This window comes from Rhinoderma darwinii, chromosome 4, assembly GCF_050947455.1.
Source record: "Rhinoderma darwinii isolate aRhiDar2 chromosome 4, aRhiDar2.hap1, whole genome shotgun sequence".
Taxonomy (NCBI): domain Eukaryota; kingdom Metazoa; phylum Chordata; class Amphibia; order Anura; family Rhinodermatidae; genus Rhinoderma; species Rhinoderma darwinii.
Genome location: NC_134690.1, coordinates 338,742,531 through 338,762,088, shown reverse-complemented (window position 1 = coordinate 338,762,088; position 19,558 = coordinate 338,742,531). Strand labels below are relative to the sequence as shown.

The 19,558-nt window shown below is 41.4% G+C and overlaps 1 protein-coding gene across 4 annotated transcripts in view; it reads right to left on the bottom strand.

Annotated features, from left to right (window-relative positions):
- The window catches only part of STXBP5 (syntaxin binding protein 5), a 396,458-nt gene that overhangs the window by 123,060 nt on the left and 253,840 nt on the right, over nt 1-19,558 (bottom strand). For all 4 annotated transcript variants that reach the window (XM_075862864.1, XM_075862866.1, XM_075862865.1 and 1 more), the window contains exon 8: nt 13,381-13,504. In XM_075862864.1, the coding sequence (XP_075718979.1) occupies nt 13,381-13,504 (124 nt within the window). The remainder of the gene's footprint in view (nt 1-13,380; nt 13,505-19,558) is intronic.

Genomic DNA, 19,558 nt, shown 5'->3' with positions numbered 1-19,558 from the left:
TTTGAGAATTGAGGCCAAAAAGTTAAATCCTGGTTTCATCAGACCACAGAATATTGTTTCTCACAGTCCGAGAGTGCTTTAGGTGCTTTTTTTTGCAGACCCTAGACGGGCTTTCACATGTCTTTTACCGAGGAGAGGCTCCTTTCTGGTCAGTCTGCCATAAAGCCCAGATTTGTGGAGTGCTGCAGTGATAGTTGACCTTCTAGAACATTCTCCAATCTGCACACAGGATCTTTGGAGCTCAGCCAGAGTGATCATTGTGTTCTTGGTCACCTCTCTTACCGAGGCCCTTCTCCCCCGATTACTTTGTTTGGTGGGTCGGCCAGCTCTAGGAAGAGTCCTGGTTGTTCCAAACTTCGTCCATTCTTGAGAACTTTCAGTGCAGCAAAAACTTATTTGTACCCTTCTCCAGATCTTTGCCTCCACAAAATCCTGTCTCGGAGCTCTACAGGCAGTTATTTGCTCATTATATCTTGGTTTTTGATCCGATATGCATTGTCAGTTGTGAGACCTTGTATAGACAGGGGTATGTCTTTCCACATAATGTTTAATTAAATAAATTTACCAAAGGTGTACTCCAAACAAGGCATAGAAAAATTTTAAAAATGATCTAAGGACATAGGAGTCCCCCAGAGCTAAATTTCAAGCGTCATAGAAAAGGGTCTGAATACTTATGTCCATGCAAAATGTTAGTTTTTCATTTTTAATAAGTTTGCAAAAATTTCTAAAGTTCTGTTTTCACTTTCTCATTATGGGGTATTGAGTGCAGAATGATGAGGGAAAACTTGATTTTTTAAAAAAAAAAAAAAATATTTTAGCACAAGGCCGAATCATAACAAAATGTGAAAAAAGTTAAAGGGTCTGAAGAATTTACGACTGCACTGAATGTCTTTGATGTGCTGAACTAAGTTTCCTTGGCCGACCACTGTCTACGGTCCTCAATGTTGCCTGATTCTTTGTGCAGCTTTAACAGCACATCTTGAAACCCCAGTCTGCTTTAAAATCTTTGCCTGGGAGAGACCTTCCTGATGCAGTGTAACTACCTTGTGTCTTACAGGCAAGGCAGAGGGTTGAATCCAGCGATGTAGAGGATAAAATGGTTTCCATTTTATCCTCTACATCGCTGGATTCAACCCTCTGCCTTGCCTGTCCTCATCCATCGTGTGCCGACACGAGATTCCGTGCGATGTCCACGACACACATGCCAAGTGTCAGGTGAGCTGGAGGATCCCTCCCATATCTCCTGTGTTACCTTGTGTCTTGTTGCTGTGTTCAGTCTTGCCATGGTGGACCTTTGACATGAAACGGTCTTCCACAACCTCACCTTTGAAGTAGAATTTGACTGTTGCTCACCTAGTTTTAAGTTTCCTACACAGCGGTTTCTTGTGTAGTTATTGACGGTTTCCTAATATGATCATGATTATACACGTTTAGTATAATTGGTTAAATCATACACCAGACTATAATCCTACAAAATCCATAACTTTGTGCAAGTGTACCTAGAAGAATTGATGCGGTTTTGAAAGCAAAGGGGGTCACACCATATATTGATTTGACTTAGATTTCTCTTCTGTTCATTCACTTTATATTTTGTGAATTCAAAAACTGTTAACACTTCTATTTTTGAAAGTATTCTTACTTTGCAGCATTTTTCCACAACTGCCTAAAACTTCGTTACTCTGTCTGTGGTAGTTACAGCAGAGGACGCGTAATCTCGCGAGATTACGCGGTAAATGACAGGTTATAACGAGATCACGCTTCCTCGGCTGTAACTACCATAGAAACAGTAATGAAGTGCAGAGATTGTGAATAGACATTCCGTGGAATGTCTATTCACGGTCTAAACACTTCAGTATTGTTAATGTGTTAGTATAAGATAGCACATAAGGATCTAACAGGATCCCTATGCGCTGTGTAAATGAATGGAGAGGAGTGCATAACGCTGATTGGTCAGCGTCATACACTCCCCTGTACAACGCCCACTTGTTCTAAAGTAAAAAAACGCCCAGTTGGGCATTAAGCAACTCATTAGCATAAATCTAAAAACGCTAATAAAGTGGTAAAAATAGATCGTTTATTTAAATAAAAAGCACTGTGGTCACCTACATTATAGCGCCCATCTCCTTATGTAGGAGATAGGGCACTTATAATGTGGTGACAGAGCCTCTTTAACCCGCAGGTTGAACGCTGTACAAGAAAAATCAAAGTAACACCAGAATTGCTGTTTTTTGGTCACCTTGGCTCCCAAAGAAACGCAATAAAAAGTGATCAAAAAGTTGTATGTACCCAAAAATAGTACCAATACCAACTACAGCTCATCCCACAATTAACTAGCCCTAATACAGCTTTATTGATGGAAAATTCAATAGTAATAGCTCTCAGAATATGGCAACACCAAGCAATTTTTTTTTCAACTAATTGTTTAATAAAAAAAAACTATATAAAATGTGGTATAGCCATAATAGCATTGACCCGCCGAATGAAGTTAATATGGTGATTTAAACGTACCAAAAATAAATGGAGAAATCAGTTTTTTTCCCATTCCAACACACAAAGCATTTTTTGGGGGGTTTCCAGTACATTAAATAGTGCCATTAAAACAAGCCCTCATACGCCTAGGTCAACGGAAAAATAAAAAAGGTTATGGCTTTTGGAAGGCAGGGAGGAAGGAACTAAAATGTAAAACCGAAAAATGGCTGTGATGGCAAGGGGTTAATACTATTTTTATGATTCCATATAAAAAGTAGCTGTGCGAAATGTATGGTCATTTCAGCATGCCTCAGATAGGACTTTGTATGTTTTACTTTTTGTTTATGTGTAAAAAAAAATCCAAAGTTTTACGCTATATTTGAAAGCTTTCATGGATGTATGTTATCATTGTGAATCTATTCGTTCAATAAAAATTTAGTTTATTAAAAAAGAAAGTAGCTGTGAACTGGCTGCATCGATACACCCGTAGAGATTGCTGACTGTAACGGGGCCAACAGAGGATGGCGTGGACCCTTCGTGTTGCCATTGGGTTTGGGGTTAGGCTAAACGGGAACGGAGTATAAGGGATTGCTAGCTTTTCACCCTTTAACCTCCATATGTGGACTTAGCTGCTAGAATCCCAAGGCTGACATCCGTTGGCAGAATATGTGCCGGGTTTGTACAAAGTAGAGTTGGAGCAGGGTCATCAACAGATAATCCAATGGAAAAAACAGAGGAGCTGTACTAGCAACTGAAACTATGTAGCCTATATGCTCATGCAACGTCCCTAGGAAAGCTGGGTGAATTGGCGCATGCTGGTACCTTAAGATAAGAAGCATCAGTGCATGGGCACTAGTGGCTGAGAGCGAGGAAGGCAGCAGGTGGTATGGATCAGGAGAGAGGTGCGGCATCGGTCAAAAGGCATTGGGGACCGGAAAGTATATGGCATTGGGAGAGGGAGGCAGCGGTCATAACACTGGAATATCGTTATATAGCACACAACACCAAGAAAACTATGTGAAATATTATCCGCAGTTTGAAATGTGAAATTTACTTAAAAAACAAGCCATCTGAAAGATAAGACAATTAATCTTTTCAAGTTGTATTTTTTTAGCATCACATGGTTTTGAAGCATTTATTAACCGGTAAAGAATTCTGAATCTCTGAAAACCCCTTGAAGGAATATTTGTATATGAAGTTTTGAGGCCAAAGGCCACTGCAAAAAGGATGGACAGCGCGGAATACATGCCCCTTAAGGGAACTGAAAGCCAGTCCCAATTCTAGACTGAACAGTAGAAAGTATATAAATGTAGGGAGAGAGAGAACGGCATGTAATAAATCAGTCTCCTGCCACACCACTGAAAATAAGTCTTTGAGAAAAAATGGTAAATATAGGTAGAGGCTGGCTTACACACCTTGTTAATGGTTCAAATAAACTCTTCCTAAAAAGCCTTGGCTCTTAGGCTAGCAGCCCCAACAGACACGCTATTAAACACAGCTACTGTAAATTCAAGTGTGAGAGAGGACCTTTAGAGAGTAGGCCTAGACAGGTCGGTAGACGCCAGGGAACGTCTGCAACAAGATTTACTACATTAACGTACCATGAGCACATTGGCCAGTCTGGAGCCACTAGGATCACTGGAAGTCCTTCTGCTTTGACCTTCTTGATTATTTGTGGAAGCAGGGGGAAGAGATAAAGATGGGAGAACCAGTTCACTAGGGCATCTGTCATGACCGCCAGAAGATGGCAAGCTCTGGCCACAAATTGCTGTACCAATGCACCAGTCGTCTGCTACCCAGTTCTCCATGCTGGGTATGTAGACTGCCAAGATTGCCGGGATGTGAAGTACCACCCGAGAATCTGAGATGCTTCCTTCATGACTGCCTTGCTGCATGCGCTGCCCTGGTGATTTATATATGCTATGGCCGTGGTATTGTCTGTCCGTACCTAAATCAGAGGAGGATCGATCCGAGCTACAGCATATTGATGGGCAAGCGAGTTTCCTTTGTGTTCTATCGACCCCGAGCTGTGCACTGGAGACACAATAGCCTCCAGTCCAGGAGACTGGCATCTGTGGTGAGGACAAAGAGCAAACCTCTATAATCAGAGGAGAGGAGACACCAAAGAAAGGAACCGGCGAATTGGTCCTGACAGTTGGAACGATCGATCCAGAGAGCAGGGGGACTTGTCCCTTAATAGACATGATGGCCTTTTGTAAGGAAGTGGTGTGGTATTAAGAAAATGAAATCACCTCTACAGTTACCACCATTCTGCCCAGTATCCTCATCCAAAAGCGGCGCTAGAAGGAGTTGCTGTTGATGGACAGTCCAGACTCCTGATTGGAGAGCTGTTAGTTTGTCATCTAGCAGAAAAACACGCTCCTTAATGCGTGTTGGATAAGAGTCCAAGAAAAAGTGTGTGTTGTGAAGGTGTGTCAACCTCGATTGTGATCCTCACCATGGATTTGGCGTAGGTGGCAGTACCCATTTCCATGGTAAATACACAGTTGTGGATAACCCAAACACAAGGGCAACTAACTGAAAGTTCTGACTGGACTTCAAAAACTAAGGAACAGTTACTCAGTGGGAAAGACATGGATGTGTAATTAGGCATTATAAATATCCATTGATGAGAGAATCTCATTCCATTGATGCAAGCAATAAGTGAAAAATTCCATTTGAAAGCGTGCTGACAAACTTGTTAGTTGAGTCGCTTCAGGTCCAGGATTGGGCAAACAGAACCTTGCCAATTTGGCACTGCAAACAGTTTGGACTAAAAACCTGTGAATAACTCTCTAGGTCTGGGGGGGAGGCCTGAGCAAAACCTGAAGCGCAAGAAGATGATTGGGGAGGACGGAACTTAGAAGCCGGTGAAAAGAACAATACACTGCAATATGTAGGTATTGCAGCATATTGTACTGGTGTTTAAACGCCCCTACATACATCTATTACCATTTATATAATATGTTGTCAGTTGTCATTTCACAATAAGCTGCAGTTTCTCTACAACCTCTATGAGACGGGACTTGATAATGATGGTTTCACATGACATGTCTGTTGTTGCCATGGGGATACTCATTTCCCACAATCTAATTGGAGCCATAAACAAACATTTAGTGCCTGCAAATGCGGGACGAGAATATGATTCCAATAGTAAGAGAGCGTCTCCTTTCTTACCATATACCAGTCCTGTTACACATTTAAAGATTAGTGACACTTTGAATAATCTCTAATAATACAACAATACTGGGACACGCAGGAAAGACATCCCTTTCAGCCATACTTATCCAATGAGGTTTTTTTTTTTTGTTTTTTTTAAAGCTGCCTTTTTTCCCTTACTAAACACTCTACTTCTTCCCCTCAAAAAAATCGATAATTTGCTTTATTGGTTGTGGCTGTGTCAGATGACTTCTGTAAATGTAACATTCACAAGACAGCAAACTCCAGCTATGCCTTACAAGTGTATAGACAAGAGTAAAGTCATGAAAAGCTATTGAAAATCCCATAAAAGCATACGTTAAACAGATAGGCTCCCATGTTAAATAAACACAAAATATTTTTTGGGCAGGAATCATGTGGGATAAAATAGCGTTGTCTACTACACTATTCCATAGTTTAAAAAAAAGATATACTCATGTATACCAGCCCGACGAAGGCCAAAAGGAGCCCTATGGACATGGCGATGTACACATTAGACGTAGGTAAGAAAACTAGGTGTAAACAGGTTCTAAAATGGATAAATCTCCCCCAATGTCTTGAGGACAAAGGTGGTCTTGATGCAAGGTACAGGAATCTATTTTTCCATTTTTATGGAAGTTTTTTGCAGTAAAAAAAATCAATGAAACAAAGACATGATGCGATAACACCAAACAATATTTACTCAACAAGTATAACAGCACTAATGAAAACTGAAGAATATCAAAACATTAGAGCCCGAAGAGGATAAGAGCAATCAAAACACATCAAATAATTATAACTTGCAGTAGTAAATAACACAAGATTACACACAAAAAACAGGACAGAGATAGGATGAGGAAAGGGCATTCGTAGGAGGTGTCAGGCCTTATAAGTCTAGGAATAGACAGACCAAATAGAAGCTAAGTAGGGCCTGTTAAAAACGATATAATAAATTAGGCAATTCCTGAGGAAGTGGAAAGATGTGAATCCCATAGGGACCATACGACCTCAAACATTCCTTGGGTATTGCAAATTCTTCGCAGCAAGAAGTTGCATGAACCGGATATCCATGATACGCGGATATCGGTCGTGTAAGGGCGGCATGGTGGTCCGTTTCCAGAAAAAGGGTAAATAGACATTTAGCAGATACAGGAGGCACCTGGCAACGTTTGAGTAAAGTCTTTAATGGAACATTTAAGACATATGTAAGGGGGGATAAAAGACTTATAGAAGACAACACCTTTTTAACCAACTTTTTGCGCCTTACCCCAGAAAGGGTACAGCAAAAGACAGTCCCATATGATATGAGGCAGTGAACTATCCGGGGAACCACAACGCCATTGAATATTGGGATAAGGAGGGATTCAAATTATGAATTAACGCTGGAGTGTGATACCAATGGATCAAGATTTTAAATTGGTTCTCCTTATAAAAGGAGATCAAACAGATGACTTGGCCCACACAGTTTGCCAGACCTTTAGGGGTGGAGATTGACCCAGAAAGCCCTTCCACTCAAACATATGAGTGTTTGCCTTTATCAGCAATATTAAATTGTCCGGTAATAACGTCCGCAATATCTGCGTATTTTTTTGCTTAAAAACAAGGGCAGGACAAAAAACAGTCTTGGATCAAGGGAGTAAATAAAGACGACAGGAGGATTAGGGGATATGAGGGAGTATTTAGTCAGATAGTGAAGCCGCAGGTATCTGGTAAATTCCATGGGTGCTAGTAAAGGGTATAAATAATGGAGGAGTAGGCCTCCATAAAAGGGAATTAGAATGAAGCGGCGCTAGCTACAGTTTCTCTATCACACACTACTTGCTATACAATTGGAGAGAGGTCCATAACGGTAGATGTCGAATACGTGCTGCATGATAATATTTGATCAGATCTGGCACAGATTGCGGCACAGATCGCGAAGCGCAAGCAATTAGGATGGATTAATAAATGCGGTGTCCTCAGGATGCAGACACAATTGAATAATATGGCAGAGCAGGAAACTATCCGCTTCCTGGTCCGCCATTCACTCCTCCTGGAGCAGAAACCCTGGCCAAAGCTTTGCCGACGCCCAGGTCGGGGATACCCAGGAGCCCCTGTCCATAAGAGCAGTGACGTCAGGGGCACCTCCTGCAGCAGAATCCTCAGCCAGAGCATTGCCAAGGCCATGGCCGGGGATTCCGCTCATAGAGGGAGCCTCTGACTATGTCACTGTCCATATATGAACAGTGAAGTCAGGGGTACCTCCTGGAGTGCCGGAATCACCGGCCAGAGCGTATCCGATGCTCTGGCCAGGGATGCCACTACTGGAGGAGCCATTGGCGCCACTGTCCCTATATGGACAGTGATGTCAGAGGCTCCTCCAGGAGAGGAATCCCCGACCAGAGCGTTGGAAACGCTCTGGCTGGGAAATCCCCTCCCAGAGGGAGCCACAATGGCTCTATCTACATGGATGCAGTGCGGGGTGGCATTATCTACAGAGGTCACTGTGGCACTATCTAAAAAGGCAATGTGTGGCACCATCTATAGAGGGCACTGTGGCATTATTTACAGGAAGAGGTAAGTGGCAATATCTACAGGGAGCGGTAAGTGGCAATATCTACAGGGAGCGGTAAGTGGCAATATCTACAGGGAGCGGTAAGTGGCAATATCTACTGGGGGCAGAGTGGGGCACCTTTTACAGGGGGCCTGTGTGGCAATATCTACAGTGAGCAGTGTGTGGCAATATCTACAGAGAGGTGTGTGTGTGTGTGTGTGTGTGCGTGTGCGTGTGCGTGTGTGTGAATATCTACAGGGAGAAGTGTGTGGAAATATCTAGAGGGAGCAGTGGGGGTCAATATCTACAGGGAGCAGTATGGAACACCTTCTACAGGGGGGCTGTGTGGCAATATCTACAGGGAGCAGTATGTGGAAATATCTAGAGGGAGCAGTGTGGGTCAATATTTACAGGGAGCAGTGTGGAACACCTTCTACAGGGGGCTGTGAGGCAATATCTACAGGGAGCAGTATGTGGCAATATCTACTGGGGGCAGTGTGTTGCACCATCTACAAGGGGCACTGATTGTGGCACTATCTATGCTGGTTTTTACACAATGGTCAGCACATATCGCCTAGCCCTAGTGATAAAGTGAGACAGAACCTGCCTTTAAACAACCAGAGAGATAACAGAGAGGCCACCATAGTAGTTGTCAGCCAAACTAGTGCAGACATTTTTGTTCATTATTGTATGCAGAAATTATGGAAAGAAAGCCACGCCCATCAGCCACATCCGCCAGATAAGCCAGATACCCCATAAGACACACCCACCAAAGATGCCACATACCCCATAAGACACACCCACCAAAGACACCACACCCCCCATAAGACACACCTACCAAAGACGCCACACACCCGAAGTGTCACTGCTAATATTTTTCAAATGTTGGCAACTATGCCTACAATAGTCTGTTTTGATCAACCAGATAAAAGTGCAGATACGTTTTGCCATTGGAACAAAAGCAAGAATATTCTTGCGACTAAGCATGCATATAAAGCTGTGGGTATCCAATCAACAAAACAGTCTACAGACCGATAGAGCAACTAGATTCAGATAACAGGGCGCTGTGTCCCTGCATTAGCTACGTACATAACTACAACTCGTTGGCTGAATGTACAAGAAAGCCAATGACACGGGTATGTAGGTTTGCATTTAATTCCGTTTTAACCAATAAAATGACTTTTCCAAAGAACGATAACAGGATTGCCTACAGAACGTTCTGCATGCAATTTTACTGAATTACTTTGTAATAGCATATATATTCCTATGGATAGAAACCGGTAGCATGTAAAGTTTACTTCATTCTCTCTCTAAAACAGTGATGCTTTTGAATCTTCAGCTTCTGTTTCTTTGGCAACTCCTCCATTAGAGTGGAAATGACGCTATCCTGCTGCTTTTATGTAGTGTATTCAATTCAACTTTAATGTGCTGCTGCTACACTTGTTGTCAATAACAGCTGTAGCTTTTTCATCATCTTCTTCATCACACCGCCTGCTATCTCTTCAACTCCTAGACAACATGCTTTCTGCTGCTTGGCAATTCCTGCAGCATCATGGCAGAGGAAGGCTGCTAGCCCTTCAATAAATTATGAGCCACTCATCTGAATGCAGCAGCCTTTCCAGCCTGACCTTGCACACACAATAGGTAAATACAGAACTATTGTGTTTGGAATTCGGCTGCGATAAACGCATCAGCTTGGAAATAAACATGACAATATGTAGTTTTATAGCCCTGAGCCTCGAACACATTAACACCTGAGTGAGCTAATATTTGTCTCTGCTTTCTTAGTAAAAGCAACAATGGAAGTTGGGTCTAGTTCACACAGAGTTTTGTTTTGACAGGCAGAAAAAAATCTGCCTCAAAATGCCTTCAGGAATTCCTTCATTCCTTTAAGTGCCATTATTTTTGGATGTTTTTTTGCGGCTGTTTTTGCCTGCGGCCATTAAGTATAATGAAAAAACCTCAAAACGAGTGCAGCGTGTTTTTTCTGCCTCCCATTGATTTCAATGGAATGTCTGAGGTGTAAACCGCTCGAAGAAAGAGCATGCCACTTTGTTTCCTGCGAGCACCCAAAAGCTGCTAGGGGAAAAAACAAAAAGAAAGTTCTGCCTCCCATTGAAATCAATGTCGGAGCGATTTGGGCTATTTTTTGGCGTGGATTCCGACGCGGTTTCGGAATCAAAATCAGCGTAAAAAAACTCCTTGAATTCATGAACTTAGTTTTGTTGTCCTGCCTCACAAGCGACCATCCATGAGTTTGTGATTTTAGAAAGCCTTCTCCTGCGAATATCAGGTCTTTTAACGTGTATGTCTCTCCCGCTGTCTTTCTATATACCTAGGACAATGACAATGTAACAATTTGTTCTCATTTACATTTTACAAGTGGTCAATTCGCTGCCTTCCACACGGCTGACAAAAGTCCTAGTACACTGTGTCCCATTTTGTTCCCGTCAAACTGAAAAACAACAACTAATGTGGGTTTAAAGGGGTTGTACAGTTCCTAAAAACAGCTGATGAGTTGGGGGTCCGACTCCTGGGACCCCCGGCGATCGGCTGTTTTGGAGGGGGTGCAGCGCTCGCACGAGCGGTGCTTCCCCTTCAATTGTACTTGCTCACTGTGAACCGTCGACACGGATGTTTCGACATGATTCACAGGTATTGTAGCCGTCTTCTCCCATAGAAGTAAATGGGAGAAGAAAGCTGAAATACCTGTGAGTCGCCGCTACGTGTATGTTGATTCACAGTGAGCACGTAGAAATGAAGGTGAAGCAGCGCATCGGCGGGGTTCCCGGGAGTCAGAGCCCGACCTATCAACTATTAATGGCTATCCTTAAGAAAAGTTTATCAATTTTTAGGGACTGGACAACCGCTTTAATGAATCAATATTTTTATAATTTGAAGAATGAATATAAAATAATTCATTGTGGTTGAGCTTCTGTGTTAAAGGGGTATTCACAATATCAAAAATTTTCCTGTGGATATGTGAGAATTGTCTGATCGCTGTAGGCCCCACTGCTAGAGCGATGGTCCTGAACTCCCTGTTCTTCCTCACCGCTTGACAGGAGTGAGGAAGACATTGAATGGATCGGCAGTCGAGCATGCGCGCTGCCCCTCCATTAAAAGTCTATGGGACTGACTGAAACAGCGCATGCGCCCACCGTTCCACTCAAAGTCCTCCTCACTGCACCCCTCTCGATAAGTCAGGGTCCCAGCGGTGGGGCCCTCAACGATCAGACAACTATCACCTATCCATAGTATAATTGTCAATTCTGGGACAAACCCTTTAAGCTATAATAGCGTGTAATCTACTCTGCTTCGAAGGGACAACTTTCTTTTGATTTTTAGCTCCTGATGTGTGCTTACCACAGGGATTCTTGCTTCTGGAACTCCATAATCAGCTGTTATCACCAAGGGAATCTGCAGCGTGTGTTATATTGCATTATGCCCATTTAAATGAATAGGCGACCATGTTATATATGGTTTTACGAAGTCGGTTAGAGCAGGAACCACTCCTTGCGGCGCCTCTCCACTGTCTATTAGAGGGCAAAAGAGCTGATGGACAGTTGTGTCTCTTTGAAGGCCTATCATCACTTTTCTTCAAATATTTCTCATTAGCATTGTTTTTAGTCAATGACATGAGCTAAAAGAAAACCTACCCATGATGTGATTGGCTAAAAAGTAATAGGTTTTTCACAATCCATAAAGTCTCCTGAAGATGTGAATAGGTATCACATGCAAACTGTACGTGTGTCTGTAAGTATGAACATATATCATTGCTAACATCTAGCATGTGTGGAACACTAAACCCCATAACGGTATGCTTGTGGTTTAGTGGATCCAAACCTGCTGACAGGTTCCCTTTCATTTACACAAAAAAACTAAATCCCACCCAATGTTTATACACACAGGAGGAGCAAAATCTGTACCAGCCACCAAGTAAAATTCTATGTCATTTGGGTAGTTGTTTATAAAGCTTCCTGCAACTATGCCCAATACATAGAGTCTAAGGATATGTTCACACGGCAGCCTCCGTTACGGCTGAAATTACAGAGCTGTTTTCAGGAGAAAACAGCTCCGGCATTTCAGACGTAATGGCAAGTGCAGGCGCTTTTCGCTGCGTCCATTACGAATGTAATTGGAGCTGTTTTTCCATGGTGTCAATGGAAAACGGCTCCAATTAAGTCTCAAGAAGTGACAGGCACTTCTTTGACGCGGGCGTCTTTTTTACGCGCCGTCTTTTGACAGCAGCGCGTAAAAAAAAATGACCGTCGGCACAGAACATCGTAAAGCCCATTCAAATGAATGGGCAGATGTTTGCCGACGCTTTGGTGCCGTATTTTCGGACGTAATTCGAGGTTAAAACGCTCGAATTACGTCCGTAAATAGGGTGTGTGAACCCAGCCTAATTCCACACACATATACAGTAATGAGTTACATCCTATGCAGCCCTTCACAGCGGTATCCCTATTCTATTCCACTTTTATTGGACATGTCAAGAGAAGGCAGACTCCATAAAGAACGCCAGAGCCCTTCCAGCTTTCGCATTTCCACAAGCGAAAACCTCACAAAACTGCATGGAGACATAGCCTGTAATATCTCCTTCTCACAAAGTGTTCTTCCCGCTACCTGGAATAACATGTAGGAATTTTTCTGTATCCACGCTAACAACCATAATCTTTTACCAGGTAAATCTCAGGCCTTGTGGATGACATAATAATGGATGAACAGTATGACTAATTATAGTATGTGTTTATGACAAGTCATTCTGTCATCAGTACTGAGCCGACCAAACTGCTAACACCGCTAGTTATCTATAGGGGAAAGCAGCAGAAACAGACCTTTACTGCATATCTGAGTCCTTGCATCAGTGTGAAAATTATGTTTTATTCTGCCACGCGCTGTATGCAAATTAGGTTTCCGGTGTCCACCGAACCGAGAGGTGTATGGCATCTCGAGCACCAAAAAACCCTCCCCTTCCCCTCCCCTCTGCAGGTCTGACAGCTCGGCTTGTCTTCAGCGTTCTAAGTACAGTAAATGCTGGACACTTCCCGATTCGGCGGACACTGGAAACCTAATAAATACTTTGCGTGGATTTCCTAGGACAAAAGGGAAGTAGAAAAATAAAAATCATACAGAAACTAACAAAGCCAACGTTGAGTTTAGTGTTCATGTGGTAAAAAAATAAAATAAACATTTCTTACCATGTGGTACGATTGTCTGTATGGGCTTGGCAGGAGAGCGTACATTCCATATGGTCAGGGTACCATCTGAATGGCTGCAGATGAACTGCTTTCCTTCATGGTGCCAAGCAACAGAATGGATTGCCTATTCAAGAGTTATAAGAAATAAAATACTGAAATCCAAGCATATATGCATATCTTGATATATATTTTTTACACGTGTGGGTGTGTAATACTCAGATCTATGTACATAAAATAAAAACATGAATATATACAGTAAAACTTCACGATTTTGTGCGTTAAATATTTTTGTATTAAAGATAATATATAATATAATTGAACACAATATATAATGAAATGTAAAATCAATAGGCTTGTGTTTAATATTTATAGGCGACCTTGACTCGATTTAGGGTGTAGTTGAATAAATAAATTAAAATAATTTAATATGATCCTCTGATCTGGTGGATCACTTTTTCGGGTGTAATCAGTATTAGTTTATGATATATTCCCTTATACATTATACATACACCTTTGAAATAAACATTTTGATAAAAAAAAACAAATCCACCTGTAAGTTATAAACTTATATGTGATAGATTACATGTGATCGATAACAGGTGGATCCTGCGTGCTGACCTGACGGATTCAGGTTTCTGCGCAAGATACAGCTGCTCTATATAGAGGATACAAAGCAGCTGTATCTCAAAAAGTAAAGATCATTTTTAATAAAAAGTATTTAGAAAGTTGCACCAAAGAAACTAATTAAACAAAAAATTTATAGAAAGGTCTATTTCAAAGATGTACATAGATTTACTTTTTAATTTCTCTTTGTGCCATTTATCAGAAACTTTTACTTTCAAGCGGTGCTCTACAATTTAAGGTGCCTCTCAGTTGTTGGTGAGGCTTGAATAGGAATCAGTTTTGGTAGGAGGGATCATATGCTGATCTCTTCTGCTGCACAAGCCTTTCTCTGGCTCCAACAATAGCAGATTTAGCGACATAATCGACCTTTATTCTATTTTTAATGTTATACTGGGTTTAGGAGAAAAGGGTAAATATAAATTGAGCAATATTTTTCAATTTTGGCATGGGCTTCGACTACTGGTGACACTCAAGCATCACTACTATATTGCTGGTGAGGTTCCAATAAAAGGTAAAAAAAACCAAGAGAAAACGTGATTATCCCTTGTCTGAAGAGTCGGCTTGTGTCTGAAGAAGTCTAAAGAATGGATCTTCAGTGAGGGCTGTGAACGATCAGATTCAGTGTAGCTAAGGAAATCGACTAATCAGCTGCTAACTCCTGTAACCTAAGAGGGGGTTAAAGGGGTTTTCCACCTTCTGACAACTGATGACCTATCCACCGGATAGGTCATCAGTATGTCATCGGTGCGGGTCCGACATCCGGACCCTGCAAATTTAAGTCGCTCCGGTGGCCTACAGGAACCGAATGTTATGGCACAGAATGCTATGTACGGAGCCGGAAGTTGTTTGGCTCCGTACCTAGCATAGCGGCCGTGCTGCAGATCGGCAGGTCTGCTCCTATTTCACTTTTAACGCAGTACTGCAGCTCATTCACTATTTCGTGGCTGGAGCCAACTGCTTCCGGAATGTATGTCCAGTGCACAGAGGCACTGGACTAGCAGATCTGTGCGGGGTCCAGGTGTCTGACCCCCACAGATCATGTACTGATGATCTATCCGGTGGATAGGTCATCAGTTGTCAGAAGGTAGAAGACCCCTATTGAATAGTCAACAGCATCCATCTTGATAAGATACATAGCTCAAACTTAGGAAAGCAGTGTAAATCACTAGAAGAAAAACCACAATCTCAGACTCCGTTCACATTTGCGTTAGGGTTCCATTTTCTCTGCTCCCTCACAGGAGCAAATCGGTCATGTGAACCTAATGAATTTAATGGACTCTGTCGGGTTTCTGTCATGGTGTGTCATTTTACAGGCAAAAAATAAAGCAGCATGCTGCAATATTTTTTTAGGTATTTTGGATCGGATTTGTGACTAAAGTTACTAATGGTGCCCCTGACACATGTGAACACAGCCTTTAAAGCATAACATATTTATTATATAATAACATATATAATAAAATGATTGGTCCATAGACATAGAAAAACAGCATTTTTCACCAAAGACTTAAAGGGGTATGGACACCCCTGGGACCCTCACCTATCAAAAGAATTGGCCCAGTTCTCCAATTCATGCAGCCGTTTTCTCTATAAAAGCGTGCATCTTTCCTTAACTCCCACAGACTATAACAGAGAGGGGTTCTATAGAGAATGCGGCTGCATTAATCAGCAACCCCCATTTTCCCGAAATGTGTGGGTCCCTATGAGAACCTGTCGATATGATATAAATGTTTAAGACCGGAACACCTCTTTAATTCACCCAGGAATTATAGAAATATATTTTCCCTTTTGTTCTTTTGGCACTATTAAAAAAAAGCAAAAAAAAAAAAAAAAGCGTGTGAATCCCACAAAACGGAACAAGTACAAAAATATACCCAAAGGGAAGCTTAAGTATCCATGTTCTCTATTCTAGAATCCTTACTCCGTTTTCATTACAAGAAAAACGTAACGAAGAAAAGATTTCGCTATGGGTGTATTTATTCTTTCTGTACTCGTGTGGGGAGGGGGATTGCCACAATCTGTTCAAAATTGAGGCATAAAAAAAATACAACAAAAATGCTGAGTGTAGGTACATGCTAAAGCGTGACTCATACAGCAGGATCTGGGAGAGTTCAGATCGTACAGTGTGAAGCTGCAAAATCTACAATACCACCAAATTGACATTGTGAAGCTGAAGCTTGAAGGTTTATCTTTTAACTCAAACTATTAAATTATAATGGGATCTTAGTTTATTCGTTTTTATGCAATATTAATGTTGCTCAAATATGGTAAAACATATTTCACAGAAAAACCAAGGAATTCTTTGTAGATAATTGCTCCTAAGGCTGCATTCGCATCTGTGTCAGGACTCCGTCCATGGGTTCCGTTGGACCTTTCTGTCAGGGGAACCCATGAACGGAATCCAAACTGAAACAAACTGAAACCATAGGTTTCTGTTTGCATCACCATTGATTTCAATGGCGATGGATCCGGTGCAAATGTTTTCCGTTTGTCACCGTTGTGTAAGGGTTCCGCTGTTTTGACGGAATCAGGACCGTAGTCTACTGCACTTTTGACATGCGCTATTACATGTTTAAGTGATTACCTGCTTATTTATCAGGGAAATACCTGTACCTGGACTCCCTAATATTACAACCTTTACAATTGATAGTGATCCAGGTAAAATAAGAGTAGGCATGGGCAATTTGGATTCCCCACCGCTGCTCTCCACTACATCAACAGAACACCGGCGGTGTATCCTGAATAGAGATGGGCTATGGTGAAGAGCTCGTGACTGTCATGACACTTTTCTTCACAATGACATGGAAAATAGGCAACTGAAATATTGGCACAGAGAGAAATGGTTTCCCTGCACCTGTTCACCCCTTTTCTGTTTATGATGGAGAGGGAGATATTTTGGGGAATCACTCTAAATACTATGCCACAATAGTTCACAGAAGATCCTCAGGCCAAGATATTAAATGACTGCCTTTGCAGATAAAAGCAGCGGAGTCCTTATGAATATGAAGCGGGTCAGGGATTTGTGCAGCACTCTTTCAGTTGATTTCCATTAATACAATATTAATAATAAAAAATATTGTTATTGTAACACAACTGTGCTATTTGAGCAATTAACTTTCTTTAACCCTTTAATGATCGACTAAGGCCCATTAAGGGTTCTTTTTTCACAGTACTGCCTTTTCACCACACTACATCATTAGCCCACCATGGGTGTCCCGTGCCGGCTAGAGCAGGTGTCAGGCTGTCTAAAGAGAGCTGGGCTCCTGCTCTAACGGCCGTGATCGGTGTGGGCTCTAATCCTGGCTATTTAACCCATAAGATGCCGGGGTCAACAGCGACGGCGGTATCTAAGGGTTTTCAGCTGGAAGGGGGATCGGTCACCCCATCGGCACCCCCGCCTAACAAAAGGTCCACGTCTGCCTTATAGAGTGCCCGTCAGTTTTACACTGACAGGCATAATACACTGCAATACAGAAGCTTGAGTGTATTATAAAAAGCAATCAAAAGATCTCATAGTGGGACTAAAAGAAAAAGGAAAAAAGTTATATAAAGTAAAAAATTAATTTTTTCCCCTAGCAAAATGCTTTAAAATTTATATATATATATATATATATATATAAAAGATATACATATTTGGAATCGATCCATAACGACCAAAAGGAAAAAACTATTACGTTATTTGCCCACATGGTAAACATCGTAATAATTAAAAAAAAAATTGCGGTTCCCGGTTTATCCTGCCTTACAAAACATGCAATTAAAAGCGATTAAAAAGTCGAATGTGCCCCAAAATTGTACCAAGAAAAACCTGCAAAGAATTAGTCCTCATACAGCTACATCGGCGGGAAAAAAAAAAAAAGTTATGGTTAGTGGAATATGGCGACACAAAAAAAATTCTATATATTTTTTAAAAATAATAAAATAAATGCGTCTTTATTGTGCAAAAGTAGTAAAACTAAGGTAACATAACGGCAATCCACAAAATAAGGTTATAATGTAACTTAAACCGCACGGTACATGGTGTAAATTTAAGACGCAAAAAAGTATGGTGGAATTTCAGGGTTTTTTCCATTACTCCACAAAAATTTGTTATAAAATGTAATCAATAAATTATATGAACCCCGAATTGGTGCCATTAAAAAAATTCAAGTCGTCCCGAGAAAAAAAAGCAGGGTGAGCAAATGAGCAAATAGATAAAATGTAAAAATTCGGAATTAGTCTTTTAGGCTAAATATTGAATATTGTAATTTAGGCAGGTTTTCATGAGTGACAATTTCTCTAAGACCCAAACTAGGCTGGTCACTGAATGGTTAAGTATTACTTAAAGGGGCTACAAATCAGAGCTTCACGTTGCGATTGTATCCCTCAAAATCATCTAATTTTGGGAACGTTTATATGGAAGGCAGTCAAAGACAGACATACGGTGCAAAACACTTTCTAAGCTCCTACTGTCGAGATTCTAGGACCATGGATATGCGCTGCTTACCATTGTGGAGAACATGCAGTGCTGCCCCAGCAATTGCTAAAATCTAATCTTCAGAGCAGAAAAATACCCCCCCAACGTTAAACTAAAAAAAACAAAAAAAACCACCTCCCTGTTTAAACAAATGATGGGAGATAGAAGGTCTTCTATGCTTTCCCCAGCTTATCTAGCCCCCACCACAAATGGACGCCTCCACATTTTGCAATCTAAAGATTTATTTCACATTATTAGTAGCAGCTATAAAACCAAGTGGGATTAAACCATCTGTGGAAATTGTAGTAATGGTTTTAGATGTAGGCTAAAAACATTAGGAAAAGTTAGTCAGTAGGGAGTGGGCTAATGACAGATGTACATGGAGTTTCCTCACATGACCTTTCAATGCTGTTACTTAACAGACGGAGTATTAGCTACCAGATGTTAATCCTCCAATTGGCATTTTCTGCTTAAAGAGGTTATCTTCTAAGCAGTAAGTATTCTGTGTTAAGACAGGATATACTGCATGATAGCCGAGATTCCTTGTGAACGCTGCTCACTGATCTCAAACGATCGTTGTCACCATTGGCCGAGCACCTGTTACCAATTTCAAAAAAAGGATGTGGAAAACAACAAGGCTGTTAATCCAGCAAAGAAATAGCATAAAATGCATATTAAAGCTTTCTAAATATCGGTCAACCCCCTTTTTAATCCATTCCAAAAGGACATACAGTGAACCTAAAATGTGTATATAATAGGGAATAGCATAAACAGCAATTCCTCAATTATCCGAATCTTTAGAAACTGGAAGATTCACATTATAATCTCCCTAGATGCAGGGAATGCAAATGCCCATCAGCTGCCAGCAGAGGGCATCATGAATCTGCATGTGAAGGCTGACCAGTCCTGAAGGAGGCCTCAGGAAATGGTTAGCCGAAGGTGAACCCACACATATAATAGGTACATTGCTTTAAGGGCTACTAAACCATTCATCCTGTTCCCTACTGAAGTCAGATGTGCTGTTCAGACTGTCAAGAAGTTTGCTGCTGATATATATATATATATGTGTATATATATTTATTATTATATGGCAGCACTCCG